The sequence below is a fragment of the Strix uralensis genome, chromosome 18, assembly GCF_047716275.1.
Source record: "Strix uralensis isolate ZFMK-TIS-50842 chromosome 18, bStrUra1, whole genome shotgun sequence".
In the NCBI taxonomy this organism is placed as follows: Eukaryota; Metazoa; Chordata; class Aves; order Strigiformes; family Strigidae; genus Strix; species Strix uralensis.
Genome location: NC_133989.1, coordinates 9,762,281 through 9,780,452, shown reverse-complemented (window position 1 = coordinate 9,780,452; position 18,172 = coordinate 9,762,281). Strand labels below are relative to the sequence as shown.

At 46.6% G+C, this 18,172-nt stretch overlaps 1 protein-coding gene across 1 annotated transcript; it reads left to right on the top strand.

Moving 5' to 3' along the window:
- Positions 1–611: 611 nt before the first annotated feature.
- LOC141951636 (somatomedin-B and thrombospondin type-1 domain-containing protein-like) lies at positions 612–13,105 on the top strand. The gene is made up of 5 exons (XM_074888150.1): positions 612–840; positions 4,222–4,416; positions 5,362–5,440; positions 7,232–7,408; positions 12,151–13,105. Exons 1-5 carry the CDS (start codon positions 612–614, stop codon positions 12,266–12,268), a joined length of 798 nt encoding a protein of 265 aa, XP_074744251.1. The 3' UTR covers positions 12,269–13,105.
- Positions 13,106–18,172: the final 5,067 nt, after the last annotated feature.

Here is an 18,172-nt window from a genome sequence, read left to right as displayed (position 1 = left end):
AAATTCAGAGTAATTCTGTAGAGAGGCAGTATAGCCGCTGGATCGTGTTTCTTAACAAGCTGCTGTAGTGGGAATGAAGTACTTTCAGGTTCTTAATGGCTCCTGAGGTCTGCTGGAGTCAAATCTGGCCAAAAAGTGGTCTCTTCTATCGTTGTTTTTGATGATAATCTTTAAGATAATTTGGCCGGTAAGTGCTAGCAGTCAGGAAATGACACTCTTTCGTTTTAAAAGTCTGCAGAAATGGAACTCTTGGGTGCGTGGGCATCCGCAGCTGCCGCGAAGGTGAAGGCAGAGCAGCGCTCTGGGAGCGGGGGGAGAACAGCCCCGGCCCTGCGCGCCAGGAGCCCCTGCGGCGGGGGCGCTGGGCAGGGCCGCCCCGCCCCGCCTCCCCTCCCCTGCCAGCACCGCCCGCAGCGGAGCGGGCTCTGCCCCCGCGGGGCCGCCGAGCAGCCCCGGGACGAGGCGGCGCCCCCGCCCGGCCCGGCCCGCCCCGCCGCCTTCCCGCGTCCAGCGGCGGGGCCGGGCCGGCTCCTTCCCCCTCCGCGCCCGCTGCCGGCCGCCGCCCGGGCCGCGCCGCGGGGAGCGAAGGTCGGCGGAGGCGCCGGGCCGCCATGGCGGGGGGCCCCGGCTGGGCCGCCGTGCTGGCGCTGCTGGCGCTGCCGGCCCTGCCCCGCCGCGCCGCCGCCGGCTGCGCCTCCCGCGGGCTGTGCTGCCCGGGCCGCGACCCCGCCTGCCTCAGCGCCGGCCGGCGGCCCGACGGCTCCCGCGGGCCCTGCTACTGCGACCAGGCCTGCGCCCGCACCCTCGACTGCTGCCACGACTACGCCCAGGCCTGCCCAGGTGAGTGGCCCGGCGGGGCGGCGGCCGCTCCCGGGTCCGGCCGTCCCCGCTGCCCCCCGAGCACACGGGCACCTGCCGCCCGCGGGGCTCCGCTTGGCTCGGGGGAAGAGCCGGAGCGGGTGACCGGAGCGGGGGATGCTGCAGGCGCTTCTCTTCCCGCCTGGGTTGTGCTGCTCGGAGGTGCGGGGTCCCCCCGCAGCAGGAGCTGGCTGGGCGCGTCAGGATGCTGCGTGTTTGTACAGGACAGGAACGTGAAACGGGCCGCTCCTGGCAGAGTCAGAATCCCGCAGTCCCTTTCCCTGCTGCGGGTCGAATGACTGCGGGTGGGATCAGATCCGCCGCTCCGGTCAGCCCCTGACCGGAGTGTGGGGCCGCAGCTCCGCCGTTCGGGCTGGGACAGCCTCGACCCCGGTGCCGGCGCAGCCGAGTGCCGCGTCCCGGGGAGCACAGCAGCGCTCGCTCCGGAAACTCTTTTGCTAAAGCGCGGACGTGAATTAAGATAAATTATTTTCGTGAGTGGTGCGATCTCGTATTCCCTTCCCACAAACACCATCCTCAAGGAGTCTCACCTGCTCACATAACGCCCCCTTTTTTTTCAAGCCTGCATAGCTATGCCTTAGCAGAGTTTTGCTCTAGGTAGGTGGGCACACATTCCCATGATTTAATTGCCTCTTTGCTTTCAAGAGAGAGGTGGAAATTGGGTGGGAAATAAGTTCATTCCAACGTGATTTGAACAAGCTATGTCTGAATGAGGACAGGCTGGTGAGGCCGCAGCCCACCAGCTCCCGAGTGCAGCAGGGAGCAGCGATGTGCTGCCCAGGGATCCCGCAGCGCTGCCTCACCTCAGCCCCGAGGCAGGACACCCCAGCTCTGCGGGGGGGGGCAGCCTGGCCGGCCTGCTGGCGGGGGGAAGGGGGGCACGTTAGTGCTGGGTGACACAGTGCCCCCGATGTCTGAACACGGACGGGCTGTCGGGTGCTCCCTCAGTGCTCCCGTGTCTGAATCCCGCTGCTCTCCGCAGTCATCAGGGGTAACTGGGAGGGATAGGAGCCCCTCGTGTCTCTTCTTCATATTACAGAAGAGTAATAAGAAAAATGCGTTTGCAGGCCCTTGTTGCGCGTTGTGACGGGGTAGCAAAGGGCAGTCGCTGCTCCCTTTCTGTCCTTTGCAGCCGTACCGGTGTCCCAGCCGCAGCCCTCGCTGCCAGCCCGCTGCCATCCTGTGGCTCACTGGAGGAATAACAGCATCCTGCTTACGGCTGGTTCTGTGCAGGATGGCGTACTTCTGCGTTAATTCTTGTGATTCATTTGTGCTGGATGTAGGGGACCAGTTCTACTTTGGCTTGCATTGCTTTCGTAGCCTGGCCTTTTTTCAGTAGTTTTCTTCCTTCCACCACTAAAGAGCTACTTTATCAAACTGACTTGTAAAGCAGAATATTAAGGCAAAGGCATTCATCTGGCACCAAACAAAACTGAAGAGAACAGAATATTCTGAATAAATCAGATGCACAAAAGGATTATAATGTTCAGTAGCCTACAATCCAATGTACAGGCTTCTTTTGTGGTGCCTTGCTGCGTTTATGAAATGTCTCAATTACTTAGATAATTGATTTAATTCCTAATCTTTGAATAGGTTTAAAAAACTGTTTGTGGTGACTTTAGATGAAGAAGAAAAGCAATACTGTTTGAAAGATCTTCCTGAAGTTTCTGAAGTTAAGGACAGTTTCAAACGAGGTTAACGCAGTAATTAGGGGTTATCTGTTTTCTGTGGAAGAATAAATTGAAGTATCAAGCTTGAGCTGCTCAGAAAGGCTGGGATTCACAACAGCATTTAACAGCTTATGTCCCAGTGGGATCAGTGGGACTTGGGCTTTAAAATGCCTTTGTAAATTGGAGTGCGAATACTCTAAGGTACTGAGCATCGTGGCTCTTAATGGATTTGAATGGGCTCATCCACATCTTTAAACTGAGTGGTAGATTAGGAGTGGAACTGGATTCAGAACCGAGGAATTCCTTGTGCCTGAGCTCAGCATCATGGGTCAAATGTTTCTGTCCTTGGGTAGTTTGCCTCTTGAGTACTCACAGGGACTTTGGTGGAAGGTAGTTTACGAGTGCAGCCCTTCTCTCAGTGCATGTAAGGTGGTGTGTGCTGGCCTTTAGCTGGTCACTGTGTGTGTGAGGCACCCAGTGGCTGAACCAGCAAGGTAGGAGACCTGGTAAGACACCTATTAATTGCTACAACTGAAGTTTGATGTACTTAGGAGTGCTAGTATGGTGTATTGTCATACACTGGCCCAGCTCAGTCACAAGATACAGAAGTGCAAGGAGAGGGACTGTAGCCAACTGAGAATAAGTGCGGAAAAAGTAATACATGAATCTAAGCTGACCTGCAAGTGTTTTTCTCCAAAGATACTGTTCTTGATGGCTAGGTTGTGTTGGTTAAGTACGACGGATCGAGTATATCATGGGCTACGGTTCCAGGCTGCCTTTGAGAGAGACCAGCAGGTGAATGCACTTCTGCTGAAGTGATTCCTTGATAGGGAATCTGTTATTGGTAGTTCTCTCCAACAATTCAATCCTATGAAACTCAGCTGTGGGCATGCTCATGGGGAAGAGATCACAAAAGGGGATATGTAACACAGGGAATGGTACCAGTGTGTTTCAGGCTGAATGGATGGGATGTTGAATGCTGAAGGAAGACATTTCTTTAGTTGCTTGGAGGCCAAAGCTTAGGAGTTTAGCACCATGGATACTGTGTGAGAGCAGGTAGGGATGCTCAATGATGTGAAGATTTTTGAAACATTACTTAGTGCAGGTTCCCAAAATTTAAAGTCATGAGTCACATCCTCAGAATCTTTTGGGATTGGTTCCAACACGTACAAAGTAGAAGCCATCGTATTTCATTTTGATTCTTCGGTTCAACTCCAGCCTGCCATGCGATGCTCCAGACTCCATGGCTGGTCATCATTTGCTGTGTGACATCTCACAAGAGAAGTCAGTAAGATTTTGGGCCTTATCTGCATGAAGGGTCTACAACACCCTGCCTTTCCTCCTGCTCTTTATCCTGCTCTATCCCTACCACTCAATTTGACCTCATCTAATTTTAAAACTTCTCTCAGTTCATCCAGTGCAGGTCCCAGTGTGCAGGGTAGGCTTGCAGTGGTGTAGGAGAGGGAGGTGACTGGCCCCATGTAGACCAGCCTGGATGGCTGGAGCTTCTGGGCAGGTAATTTCCTGGGATCTGCCCAACCCAACTGTGGGACAGGTGTGAAATAAGGAAGGTTGTACTGAGCTATGCCAAAAAGTGTCTTTTCTGGAGAAGACACATCACTGGCATCATTTTTATAACCTTCCACATCCCTGTTTGTTACTCTTCCTCCAGTTATCCCCTGTGTTGTATCTCAGTGGAGTGTCTGGAGTGGCTGTGCAGAGCCTTGCAAGACAACGTACCGTGTTCGGAGGAGGCACGTCATCCAGGAGCCCAGGAACGGAGGAGAGGCGTGTCCTCCTCTGGAGGAGAGGGCTGGCTGTGTGGAGTACTGGACTCGGCAAGGAACAGAGTGCAAACAGTCCCTGAGTAAGTCCACTGAAAATGTAAGTGTCTGGGTAATCAGGGTTGGACTCTTGTTTGGGTCAGCAGAGCTGATCTTTCTTTACTGTATTTGAAAAGAGTTGTTTCCAGACACCAGCATGTTTGCTCTAGGCCTGTCTGGTGTAATTGAGAACTGAGCTCCTCACACAGGGGCTTAGAGATATCCTGGTACAGTGTTCGAAAGCAGTGCCTGCCCTTTGCTGTGATCTGCTGTGTTCAGAAGGGAAACATGACAGGCCTGTTGTCATCTCACTTATATAAGTGTAAGTGTCTGGCAATTTTGATAGATTTGGTAGATTTATGCCTGTTTAAAACTTCTGTAAGTGGGTTTTGAGCACTTTTTTTCCCCTTTTTTGTATATATATTTTTTTATTTGATGAGTCATCTGCAAAAAGTCATGAAGGAGCAATACCCATCAAAGGCAAGATAGAACTTCTCTGCACTGGAGCAGAGTGCAGATGCAAGAGACCTCCAGCTAGTTTCTGGACAAAAAGTCTGATTTCAGTTTGTTCAAATCAGCTTTTCATGACATACATTTACTGATTTTTTAGAAGAACTCCTTGTCATTTTTGCTGGTATTTTGGAGTCAAAATCTGTCCAGTCTGGATGCTGGCTACAACTGACTTCTTCAAACACGTTGAGAGTTGGTATTAAGTGAATATTGCCCCCCTGCTCTGTCTTTTGGTTGTGCCTGATAAGTAGGCTTACTCTGCTCAGGCAAAAATCTGGCAACAGTACAGATTCTTTTGTCAGTGAAATGGTTGGTGGTCATGGATAATATGAAAATACAGAGTTAGAGTTGTTTTTGACTCCTGCTGAAGATAAAACTGTCTGACATTAAAGGCCCATCTTTACTGTTTTACAGACATAAACAGCCTTAGTGCACTATTGCCACTTACACTATGTACTCTTTCTCTTTGCTATACACAGTCCCAGCATTAATAACAACAGGAGGGTTTGGAAAAGCGAGGAAAAAAAGAGCTGCAGCTGATGGCAATGGACGAGCAGGGTAAGTAGGAGGCTCAGGACAGGAGTTCAGTCATACTCCACCTTCAATGTCTCTGGTTGCAGTTTGGGGCCCAGCTTTTTGCTTATCAGAATTGGTGTTTCCCAGCAGAAGGGTGGCACTTCACTAGAGCAGGGTGCTGCTGTCCCCCCAGTGACAGTCATATCTGCAGTGTATCTGAAGGTTGTGGGTTTGCCTTGATGTAAGACCAGTACAAGACTGAAATTCAGCTCTCACTTCATGGCATTGCTGCTGTTAAAGGTTGTATGATCAAAAAGCCAAAGACCATTCACTTCAGCTCTTCCCATTGTGGAATCTGGTGCACTTCTTTACATAAATGGAGTAAATTCTCAGGGGGCAGAGTTTGCTGTCATGTTGCATGGGAAGCACATCCTTCTCCCATTTCAGCCCCCCTTGGCTGTAACACTGCCTGTTTTCCCCTGCAGCACTGTTGCACAGCACAGGTACAGGCAGGATTGTGCAGAAAGCTCTGATGCCTTTTACCTTCTGAGACACAACCATCTCTGCGTGTGCTGCTCTGCCTCTGGGCTGGTGCCTTGAACGCAGGGGAGCTTGGCATCAGCCTTCTCAGTCCTCTTTTCCAGCTGGGGTCATTGCTAGCAGCGACACAGTGACGATGGGAAGGTTATCTTCCACCCTGTGACCCTTGTACACAGCTTTGCAAGCTAGTTATTCCCCAGAGGTTCTTATTGCGGGCTCTAGTGGTTTGCCTCTTTCTTATTGAGAGCTGCCATTCCTGTAAACACTGTGTAGAGCTTCCCAGAGCTGCTCTTGCAGCATGAAGCAGCCATGCACTTGTTGCTTTGTTTCCCCACGTGCTGTTGTACATGTAAGTATTTCCATAGTGCGTGGGTGCATCCATCCCCCTCACTTAAGTGTCTGAAGGAAAGAGCATCTGTTCACCCTGAGCTTCCTTGGACTCCTCATTAGTTGAGCCTTCTCCCTGTAAAATTCAAAAATGTGAGCACAGCTCTATTGCACACGTATTTAACCTTGCTCCCTTTCCTTCAGATAAGACCAGGAAGCAAACTGCTTGCATAGTTCAGTGTGCTACTTGAAGGTGTTTGGAAATCCGTGTGATGACTGATAAAGAACCAGTCTAGACTAGAACCTAATTCTTTGCTGTGTTTGTAGACGATTACTGAACTTCCTTGCTTTTCCTCTCCAAACAAGGCCAGTTCTTTTGTGCTTTTCTCTCAGGTTTGGTTAAAATCAGAAGCACAGAAAAGTCTGACCAGGGCAGAAGTGCTGTGTCAATCTGGTAGTCCTCCCACTGAGACAGGACAACCTCACTCTGTGTCTTAGGAGGGAGATCATCACAAGGAAAACCTCTACAGACCGAATCTTAGCTCCTGCTGCAAGTTGCTGTACAAAACCCATTATAAGTGACTGAGAGTAGAGGACAGAGAAACTGTGGTTCAGCAAATGGATACCAGACTTGGTATCAGAGGACATGTTGGGTTTTTTTGGCTTTAGTCAAATGCTTGACCAATCTGTATCTCTATTTGTAAAAAGACATGCCAGTAATACCTGATGCTTTTGATATGTCAGTTGAAAACACCAGCAGAGTAGTTTTATTCCTCATTTAACCTTGTCAAAATGCAGATACACCACGTGTTCTGGTTTTTATGACCTTGGATGTTTGGGGGGGTTTTGTTTTTTGTTTTTCTTAATTAGTGATCTATGGTCACCCAATTTAGTCTGGCTCTTCCAGTCCCGTGGAGGGCTCTGATCTGGTTATTGAGCTAACCTACCTGGTTATGTTGGTTGCAGGTACTGTGTTGAATTCCAGCTTGTGGCCATCATGCCGGGCTGCTTGCACAGCCACCACTCGTACACTCACTGGATGCAGTATCTCAGGGAGGGCCACACCGTCTGTGTGGAGTGTCAGCACCCGGCTTTAGACTCCACAAGTCTACATTGTTATGGGGATGGCAGTGGAAGCAAAAAGTAAGAGTTTTATCGTTTGTTTTCATGTTGAGTTATTCATTCTTCTCTGTTGATCTGCTTGTCCCAGTTTCATAATGCGTTGCATGCAGCCCTCTGGAGCACTTTACATGTATTAATTGGTCTTTGTTGCATACCATGAGTTTCTTGCAGAGATTAAATGACCTGGTGAAGCTTGCATATTAAACCAGTGGCAGAGCCAGGACTGAAGTGTGGGAGTACCTGTACTTAGTCTGCTAAATCTCATGGACTTTTTAAGTGGCACAGTCGTGGAGTTTTTTTGTTTAAAAGACACTCCAGCCATGCTTCTAAGGTTAACAGTCCTGTCAGATATCAAATAAAACCAAATCTGTTTCTGAGTTTTAAGCCCTGGGGATTTTGTTTCTACAAGTGACCCTTTATGAGTATTTCTGGCAAGTGGCAGCTGGTTTAGGGACTTGGGGTATGTGCTGTCACCTGAGGTTGTGTGGAAGTACTGTTAAATCTTTGCACTTCCAACATCCTTTTCCTGGAAAGCTGAAGAAGCTTTGGGGTGATTGATGGGGACCACCCAGGTTGTACAAATTGGGCAGACTTCAGCAAAGATGAAGGGAATAGCTTGAAGCTGTGAAACACATCTGTGGCAGAGCCAGCAACAGAAGAGTCCTGGCTTCCAGGCCTCTGCTGTGGTCTCTGGAGGCACAGGTTCTGCACTGCTTTTATCCTGATACTCTTAACCCCATGGTTAGTTTATTAAAAGCATTCTCTGAAACTGGTTAGCAGCCCTGCCTAAAAAGTCATTGCCTGTCAGTGCTGGGCCAGGGGTATTTTTAAAACTTAGATAAATGTTGGAATAAGCTCATTTGAATTAGAAACTCTGAAGTAGGATTGTCTGGCCTCAAGCACACAATGTATTGCACTACCAAGACTGCCACTAATGGCCTTTTTAGGCAGGGTTTTTCTCAGACTTCTAATAAGAGGAAGTCACATTAGAGTCTTTTCCTTCCCTGCCTCAGCTTGTTATGTACAAAGGTTCCAAAAGCTTTTAGATAAAGAAGAAAAAAAATCTTTAACTGTTGTGGCCAGGAGTAGCTCTTACCTGCATTCAACAGGTAAATGATTATGAAAGCTTACAATAATGTTATTTTACTAAAACCCTGGAGCCAGACAGGAACATCAGATTAAGTGAAATAAAAAAATATATTCAGGAATTCATTTCCTCATTGGGCTGTGAAAAGAGGAGGGCATTTTCATTTGCCTGATCTGGTGAACAGCACTGTACTTGGAATGGAAGCTCAAAGAAAATGGGACTGTGTCCTTCAGGAATGATGATCTGATCATCAGGTGTTGGCAGGCTGAAGACTGGAGAGGGGCAGCGATAATGGAGTTGGGGTCAATGGTGACTGGTTCACTGAAGTCAGGGCTCAGCCCATGTCTCAGCAGATGGTTTAAATCCATCCTAATTGAGCAGAGCCTAGAAATTGTTCCCAGAGTCTTGCTGGAGGTCTGTTAGATGAACTGGTGGGTCTGTTCCATTATAGGCATGTGAGAGCCAGCAGGGAAGCCAACTTTTAACACAGTGAGCTTTTACCCCTCCAGTGTTACTGTCTATCATGTCAAATGAAGTCATGTCTGTGGCATCTTCTAGGCAGGTATGAGCTCTCTGTGCATGTGCCAAGCTGAGGTACTGTGTGTGTTCAATTGGGTTCATTGCCAGGGTAATAACATAGGCTTGGAGGACTGGAAGGGCTGGCCTGAGCAGTGAACAAAGCTCCTGCCTGCAAAAGGTAATGGAGATGTATTTTAAGCCTCCTTGAACCAGCAGTGCTGGGCAGCTTTGTCAGAGATGAATGTGTGCCTGGCTGGAGGAACATGAATGATGGTCTGCAGCTTCCTCATCCCGTGTGTGTGTGATGTTTCATACAAATCTTTTAGATAACTCCCATGTATCCCCTAGATAAGTAACCTTCAGGACATGGTCTGGTGTTCTCTATCACTGTTTGACCTTACAGTGGTGGGTCAAGGAGATTGTTGTCCAGGAATGGGTATCTTGCTTGATTTTCTTGATATCAACATCTCAAGTACAAGTATTTACTATAGGTATTCTTTGTATGAACAGAGCTATCGCCTAATTTGTTTCCAGAAATAATACACCTTTTTTAGCAGGTTGCATGGAGGAAAAAACTGACCTCTGTGATCTCTGAGCAGAAATTGGACTGTTGGTGGGGACAGCCATTGAGCAGGCCGAGGGAAATGCTGTGAGAAGGGTTCTGCGTTCTGTTAGAATGAGTGGCCGTATCTGGGCGTGCAGTCTTGCAAGGGAGCAGTGCTGTGAGGGGGCCACATGGTGAGCTCCTCAGGCTGGGATTCGCTGGCCAGGTGTGAAGGGAATAAATATGATGCTTGTAAAGAAAGGTGGAAGAAGATGGGAAGGCACCTGTTGCCCCGAGAAAGAGGATGGTGGGAGGCCAAAGCTGATGCCAGCGCCTAGGATGCAGCCTGTGTCGAGTTTGCCTAGATCTGCTCACAAGTCTCTGGCTGTATGCCCAGTTCACCCTCATTTTGAATTTTTGCTGGTGTAACTCTGCCAGGAGACATGGACAGTTTGTGGTGACCTCAGAGCGGTGGTTATGCCGCCTGGCCTGGCGCTCGGGGGCTGCCGGTGGAGGCTGTGCGGGGAAGCGTGCGCAGCTGCGCCTGTCCCACCCACGCCGTGCTGCGCTTTGCTTCTCGCCCTGGCAGTTCGGCAGCTTGCGCCAACGTTTAGTTCCCCGAGATATTGTTCCAAGAGTGACTCTCAGGAAGGAAAACATCTGACAGAGTTTAAAATAAACTCAGCAATGCTGGTATATTTTGATGAGTGTTTCCTAATTATCTTCTTGTGTCTAAGTGGAGTCTGGCTTATAAATGCTTCAAGTTAAAGAGAGATGCTTGTTATCTGTGCCTTCCACCTGTCTCCCACACTGTAGAAGATACTAGTTCATTTTAACCCCTGTTATGCAAGCTCTGGAGGTTTCCCAAAGTCCTTGATTTATGGCCAGATCTGTGGCCATCAGGGGAGGATAGCTAGGGTAATCTAGCTTGCACTGGCTTCTTTCTTCTAGAAGGTTATGATACAAACATGGCAGAGCATTGAGCTGGGAAATTGATCTGTTAATTTTGGATCATCTTCTGAGAGATCTACAAATAAAGCACAGACTTGACATCTGTGAAATTGTTACTCAGCCTGTGTCTAGGAGGATCAGCTGCTCTTCATCATCTGGAGCAAGATGAGACGGTTGTAGCACATAACATAAATGTCCAGACTGCAGCAGTTTATGCCCATGCTCATGGGGTAGAGGGAGAGAGAGAACGGATGGGCTTGATTTATAGCAATATCAGTATTTGCCTTCCCCAGCAGCAAGATGAGAGTAAGCAAGTTTAGCTTATGTGTTTAAGGAGTAAAGCCTTTTAAAGGTAAAGCTGCAGCCCGGAGTTTTGAAGGGTACGGGGCTGCTCTGTGTGCAGCCTGCTTTATCTGGGATCTTAATCCTCCCTGTGCAGATTCTGGTATTTTGAAATGACCCCAAGTCAAAAGAAAAATACAATGAGCCTTTTCCAACCATGTGTGATGCATAAAACCCAGCTCTGGAGCATGACATCTCATTAAACCAAGGGCAGGTTTATCCTTGTGGAGCTAGAACAATAATTCCAGTTTCCACAGAACTATAAAACAAGCAGAAGTTAGGGGTCTTTTGGGCTATTCTGTGGGCAGCTCTCTGCACAGGGCAAGAGTTAATCCAGTTGTGGTATTTGTGCTTCTCCAAAGGTCAGGGCTGGGACACACTGATGTGAGGAATTCCCTTAAACCACTAAATGCTAAAATCTGGGAAGGGGCACAGTGCTATAGCAAAATTTCAGTTTCTGTGGCCATTAGGCCAGCGTTGCTTGGGCAGCCACGGATTGTGAAAAATGGCCTGTGGATCTGCTTGGCTGTTTTAACAGGATATTTCTCTGTTCAGTTCTGGTCAATGTATTGATGGACTGCCTGGGAGAAAAGGGGTGGGTGAGTTGGTTGGTTGATTTTTTGCCCTCTACTTAAGAGGTCTGTGAGTAACCTTGTTCCAACACTTGTGGGTCTGGTACCTCCAGCCAGCTGCCATCCAGAAGCCGTTGTTAGTCTGTAGCTCTTAGCAAGGCGGAAAAGCTTAGGCAAGTGTTCCACTAACGTGGTTATCCGGAGATGCTCGTGTCCCTGCACCTGCTCATGCAGACACGGGCTGTGTATTGTGTGATAGGTGCTTATTCAGTATCTCGGTGGCTATGGGTGGCAACAGAGGTCTGCCTGCTGAGAGGGAGCATGGTGTTACAAAGAAAAATGGAGAAAGAGGTGCTTTGCCCACTTTACAACCTGTCAGGTGTTTCAATACAGGAGTTATGGGGATGTCGGTGTGCTTTGTGAGTTGTTGCATGCAATGCTGGGCACCTCAAAGGAATGTTTCTGTGAATCCTTTTGGACTTAACATCTACAGTATGTGCTGGTCTGGGTTTTTCCAGCCCAGTGTTCATGACTGATTGTGGCTTTACTTCACACTGTTATAATCCTATGGAGGGTCACTGTGGTTGCTTCCTTACAACAGAAAGGCAGAATTGGTTCCATGGAGGGAAAATGAATGTTAGCAAACTAATGGGATTTACTGGGTGATTTAAGCCCTTGTTGTACAAGTGGCTGCCCTGCAGCAGAGGTGCAGCACATTAACTTTCTCCCTCTTATGATTGTGTTTCAGCAATCAGCTGTTGCACTGGCAGGCAGTAGGAAATCCTCAGTGCAAGGGAACCTGGAAGAGAATTCGCCAGCTGGACACTTGCTCCTGTCCTTCTGTTCACAGCTTCTTGTTCATCTAACTTCTGCTGACAGTCCCAGCAAGCGAGTGCTGTGTCGGCTTGTGTGGCACCAACGTGCAGCAGCAGTAGGAGCCACAACCATGACTTCTCCATGTCAGAGGCCATGCCACTTACTTTCAAGAGGTTGCTGTCTGTACTGAGGCATCCTGAATCCTCTCTGTCTGTGTATACTCCTTGATTCTCAAAGAAATCAGGCTGGCTGTGAAGTGCCAATCTCTTTTCTGCCCATCCACACCTGACAGAGGCCTGTCTGACCCTGATGACATCTTGCAAATTCCCCCTTTCTTGAGAGGAATGAGAATTCACCAAATAAGAAATTGGACAAAAAAAGGCCATATGAACCCAGGTTTAATTATTATTTTCCTAAAGTCTCAATGAAGAATCAACAAAGCAAAATAAACTAACTCAAGTGCCTTCTTTTCATTGCAGTGGCACTTCTTTGTGGATGCTTCCTGCTTGTGCTTATATATCTTTTCCTTTTGTTTTCATCCTGCCTGGTCTCATCATTTCATATTGATCCTCAGTCTTACAGAGGGTTGATCTTGTGCTGCTGAGATAATGGCAAAACTTAGAAATGAGCCTGTTCAAATCTGTGAGAATAGAAGGTACCAGGGATAAATGGGCCCTTGGACTTCAGGTTTCAAGGAGCATCTCCGAGTTGCCCCAGAACGCCGTGGAGTCCTGGGGCTCTAAATAGGAAGTCGTCCCAGCTGTACCAGGAGGACTAGTTATAGCCTTGTGTTTTCGACTGGAAAATATTTGAAATATTTTCTTTATATCTGCTGATTTCTATTCATACTTTTCAATAAATGAAAATAAAGGACACTAGAGACATTCTCCCAGTGTGTATTTATTTGATTAATCTGTATAGTGCCATCTTTTTAGTGCCTGAACCTGCTTAATTTGTTCCAGCCAATCTTGCTGCTGACTCTTCTGCTCCAGCAGGTAAGACTGGTGGAAAAGTTGCTGCTGTTCAGTTCCAGAACTACTCAGGATTTACAGGTGGAAGTCCAGCTACCACTGTGCAGAAGTGGATGTGATATTTCTTTTAATATACACATACTTCTGAATCTGCTTAAACAAAATTACGGAATGGACTTGCGCTTCATGGCAGAGCACTGCAGTGGTAAGCATCTAGGTAACTAAATTTGTCAAAACTCAGGTGAGTGCTTGAGGGTGGCTCCAGAAGAGAATTTTAGTGCTCAAGTCTGACTAGTCTAGATTTGGATCATGAAATCTATCTAGTGACCATGTTGAGGGTCTTTCACGGAAACGTTAAAGGGCACTGTGTATACGTGCTTGAGATGCTTAGAGGTGGGTGCAGTATGGCGATGAGAGGTCTGAAAGCACCCGATGCCTCTTGGCCAGTACAGTAGGGATTTGAAAGCAAGGCTCTGCTTTTCATTATATATTACAAGCTGTCTCTGTGGATTTATGACTCACAGTGGGATGATCTTATCTCAGAGTAGCAAGATTTTAAGAATAAAAAGGCTTGTTCTTCACTGCCTGACATAATCTGTAACTAACTTGTGGCCTGCTCAGGAGGACTTGCTGGTTTGTGAGCAGAGGGATGGAATCTTCAGAGAGATGACTTGGGAGTAAATAAGTACATAATTTGGGATTTTGCAGTGAGGAATCTTTATCAGGCTGGAAGCCAGTTTCATTTTCTTGGTGGAGATATGTAATCATACTGGCATTTAGTCGTTGGAAGGTTTTCTTTGTCCTGCAGAAGCCCCGTATTGGGCCACAGGACTGTAAAGAGGTGACCGGTCATTTCAGGAGCAGAATGGAGCCAGCTATTGGAAGCATCTTTCATTTTCAAAAATCTATCCAAACTTTGACAGCATGAAACCCTGCTCTTATCAGATGCTTTCAGACTTGAGTACTGAATCTATAAATGATGCGGTTTTTGCTTAATAATGCTTAAAAAGCTTAGTCTTCAACAAGTTGCATTCACCCCAGTGCCCTTCTATGACGTCAGAGCCAGTTGAGTAGGAAGAGGCTGTATTGCAAAGTTGTAAATGATAGTGTCAGGTGGGAAAAGTTTTTATTGTCATCAGTGAAACAATGTAGTACCTTAAAGCACCTTAATTGCAATCCCTTTAATTTACTGAATACTTAAGTGTTAGCTGTATTATATTTGTGTGTAAGACTTTTATTAAATTGTTACAGTACTTGCTGTCAAATATTTAGTCCTGACATTAATCTGTTTGGTTCTGAACCTTTCAGGGTAGAAGACTACCTTCCTGTTTCAGTATCTGAGAATAAGTGAGCCTTAAAAGAGGTTATTTTGATAGTAGTTTGTTTTATTCTGGCAGAAACTCTAGGAAACTCTGGCCAGTTTCAATATAATTTGATGTGCAGGAAGTTTGCAGAATTGTTCTCTTAAGTGAGTGAAGGTCGCTGTGGAGAGTTGACAAGTTTGAGAATAGGCTGCTCAGAAGTAGTATTCTGGGTCAGATCACTACAGAGTGTGGGCTTGATTATATTTTTTGGAGGCTCACAGTAAGTTTGTTAAATGCATTTTAGGTTGACCAAAACTGCTTGTGAATTCATGCCACATTTGATGATTAGTCCTCATAGAAAGAGGGGGATTTAGAAGTGGTGAAATGTTTTTATACTTCCTAAATGAAGTGTTTTGATCTTTGATTTTGGAATTTTATTTCAAGATTGAAACAATCTGAGTCAAACAAAATATTTTATTCAAACTCCTCTTGTTTTCAAGTTTCTGTTTTGAAGAAAATATTGGAGAAAAAAACCCCTCATTTTGAATTGACCAAAATGATTTATTTATCAGTAGTGCTCTCTTTTGGGTCCTGCTTGTGACACAGCCGTGATACTAAATCTGTCTGTTCCTATGGCCAATAACTTGTTGGTCAGGGTTTTCTTTGCTGCCACCTCATCCCTGAGAGCTGATAACATGAGGTCTTAACAAGAGCTGCTGATGGTAACATGGTAGGACTTCCAGTCTTTTGCTTCTGTCACTGTAGCCTGGGCATGCAGGTTTATGAAAGAATTAGCCCCTAGGGACCCTCATAGCAGCTGTATTTCTACACAGACTGTGTCACTTGATGAAACAAGATATTGCAAATGTCTCTGTGCATCGGCACATCCCAACAAGGACCATGCAGTGTGCTGGCTTCACCTCCACACCTTGGGTGACCGTACAAACAAATCCCATCGGTAAATTCCTGGGGGTAGGAAGGAGAGATCCAAGTGTGTATGTGAGAGAGAGACAGAGCAAGAGTGAGCCTTTTAAGTAGAAGAGGATAATTAAGCTGTCAGGTTACTTTCCCTGCAAATGAAGATGAGCTCATGGTGTAGACACATAGTGGGTCCTGCCTGTTTCCTTTTAGGGGCTTTATCACTGTCTGTCATAATCTCCGTGATTTCTACTGCCTGACTTTTGGGAAAGCTAAGGCTTGGAAATCCAAGGCAAAATACTCCTCAAAAATGGCTTTGTACAATAAACAAGCAAGACAGTCTCACACTGAGGAGAGGCAGTTCACTGAAGATGACAGCTGTTCCCATGACAACGCTAAAAACCTTTCACCATTGGGTGTCAACAGGAGAACATCTCCCACGGCAAGTACATGAAACCAGGAGCTTAGTCCTCATCTTCCATAAATCATCCTGTTGGGGACCGATAACGAGGAACTGCCAGCTGTGCACACGCAGCTCCACCTTCTAGGCACCAGCCTGGCTCCAGATGAAAGGAAGAGCAAATAAAGCCAAAGCACCAGTGAGTTGGATTTATGTAAAAGGAAAATTAAGCTCGACTGATGTTCCTACACTTGCCTCTGCTCTCCAGCTGAGGATCTCAATTTTTAATGATGAAAAGCCAAGCAAAAAATCCAGGCCATTTTACAAATTGCTGAAGAAGCCATGTGATTTTTCTCTGTTGTAGAGAAAACTGTCATCGTCATGGGATGGAGAGAGAGGGAGGCCCTGGGAGAATTCTGCTTTTCTTCACCCTAACCCTGTAGTGTCCAGCTTGTAATTCAACAGTTTTCTTCTGCATTTGAAACAGGAGGTGATAAAAGACCATTTTTTACCATGGGATCTTCATTAGGTCTGTCAGCTCCCTGAGTGTCATGAGATGTGGGATTGCAGTCATCTGAATGTATGAGGATCTACTTCCTTTCTTAAGGAGAAAGCCCTTGTGCATTTGGAAAAAAGAGATAAAATATGCCCAGAAAGCTCAGGAGCCAAAGGTAAAGAAAAAGAACAACAAAAAAAATGTAATTTCTTAAATAGCCTTGTTGCTCTAAGGACAAACTATTCTTTTCTTTTGCTCAGTGGCCAGAGGAGTTGAGCACATTCTGCCTGAATGGTAGGAGTTAGCAGTGCTTCTCCATAGATGAGACTATTCTGTTATCTTTAGCTTTTCAAACCTTTTTTTTTAATCCTTCATTTTGAGTATTTTGAGTCTTTTAAATACTAAGATCACTGAGTCTCCTTTCTTTTCTATTTTTTGGGGTATTTTTCTGTGAGGAAGTTTTTTTTAAGTCCTTTCCAGTTATAACGTTAGTTGCTTGGTGATAGTCGTGATACTGCAAGTGGAGGAGTAGAGGTGAGAAAGGAGAGGAGAGTCTGAACCAGCAGAGATTTTTCTGTTCTGTAAATATGTCTCCTGCATCTTAAAACTACAAACCCAAATATTAGCAAGATACTTTGTTTTTTTTTTTTTTCTTTTTTAAACACTTTGGTTCTTCCATTCTCAAACTGGGTGAAATACAATCACTTATAAAGACTGTTCTATGTATTCTGCAAATCACCACCTTTTTAAATCCACAGGGATATGCAGGGTCTCCAGGCTGCAGGTCTGTGGTACCCCCAGTTGCTCTTGTCCTGTGACACATGTTCACAACTCACTGTGACACTAGTGGGACCTAGACACGTATTCAGGACAGGATGTGCTTGGCTGCATCTTGTAAACATCTTAAACTGATACTGGTCAAGGAGAAAGGTGGAACCATGGTGCAGTTTGTCCATGTCTCCTGATAAATATCACAATATTACACTTTTTTTGTGAGTTCAGGCACAGTGTGTGACCCCACGCTCTCCCAAAGCCATGAGTCCCACACCCTGGTTCATGCTGGAAAGGAGGTGCAAGGTTTCTTTTTATCACCATTCAGGGTCAAAGAGCTGATCCCATGCCGAGACCTGTGCAGAGGTCAGCATCGCTCTGTTTCTGTGCATTGCTTTTTTGCTGTTACTTGCTGTGCTCAGTGTTTGGTTTACTTGAGCTCTGTTGCGGCCTTTCCATACCACTAATTGTGTGCTTTTGAATTACTGGAAGGATGTTGTAGGGTGATGCCAGCACTAATGGGTTTTCACCTTCCTCCACTTTCATAACAATCCTCAGACCAATTAACCAATCTTTGATTTATTTCTTGCACCATATTTCAGCTGTTAACAGGTGGAGCAGAAGCTGTCTGAAAAAAGGCAGTTCTTAGCTCATTCTGCTGGTGGTGAAAGCCAATGCTGCTCTGGCTTGCCTAATCCTGTGCCTTTCTGCTCACCCACAAGCTAAGGCTGATCTGTGAACACTCAGAGCTCCTGTTTGAAAGCACGAAGTGCAGACGGACACTTTCCCCCTCCAAGTGTGAGTGTGTCTGTATCTGTGGTGGGCTCCCCTGAAGCAGCACCCACGACCCAGTTCAGCATCCTGACTGCTGGGACAAATGGTGGGATGTAGGAGAGCATCTCCAGGACACAGTCATTGACTGTGTTAGAAAGATACTAACTGGAGAAGCTGGGTTTCTCTGGCATGACAACAGGATGCTGTTATTTTGCCTCTCTCTGTTTTAGCTCTGTCTAGCAGCTGGATGCAATATGGAAGCAGATCCCTGAAATGCTTTAACAAAGAGGGTGGCTTAAGGCTTGATTTCAATTCAAGGG

Excerpts from the sequence above, each read along its gene's own strand:
- LOC141951636 (XM_074888150.1), top strand. The coding sequence starts at position 612 with ATGGCGGGGGGCCCCGGCTGGGCCGCCGTGCTGGCGCTGCTGGCGCTG. Across the intron at positions 841-4,221 it reads CTACGCCCAGGCCTGCCCAG|TTATCCCCTGTGTTGTATCT; the intron begins GTGAGTGGCCCG and ends CTCTTCCTCCAG. Across the intron at positions 5,441-7,231 it reads GATGGCAATGGACGAGCAGG|GTACTGTGTTGAATTCCAGC; the intron begins GTAAGTAGGAGG and ends TGTTGGTTGCAG.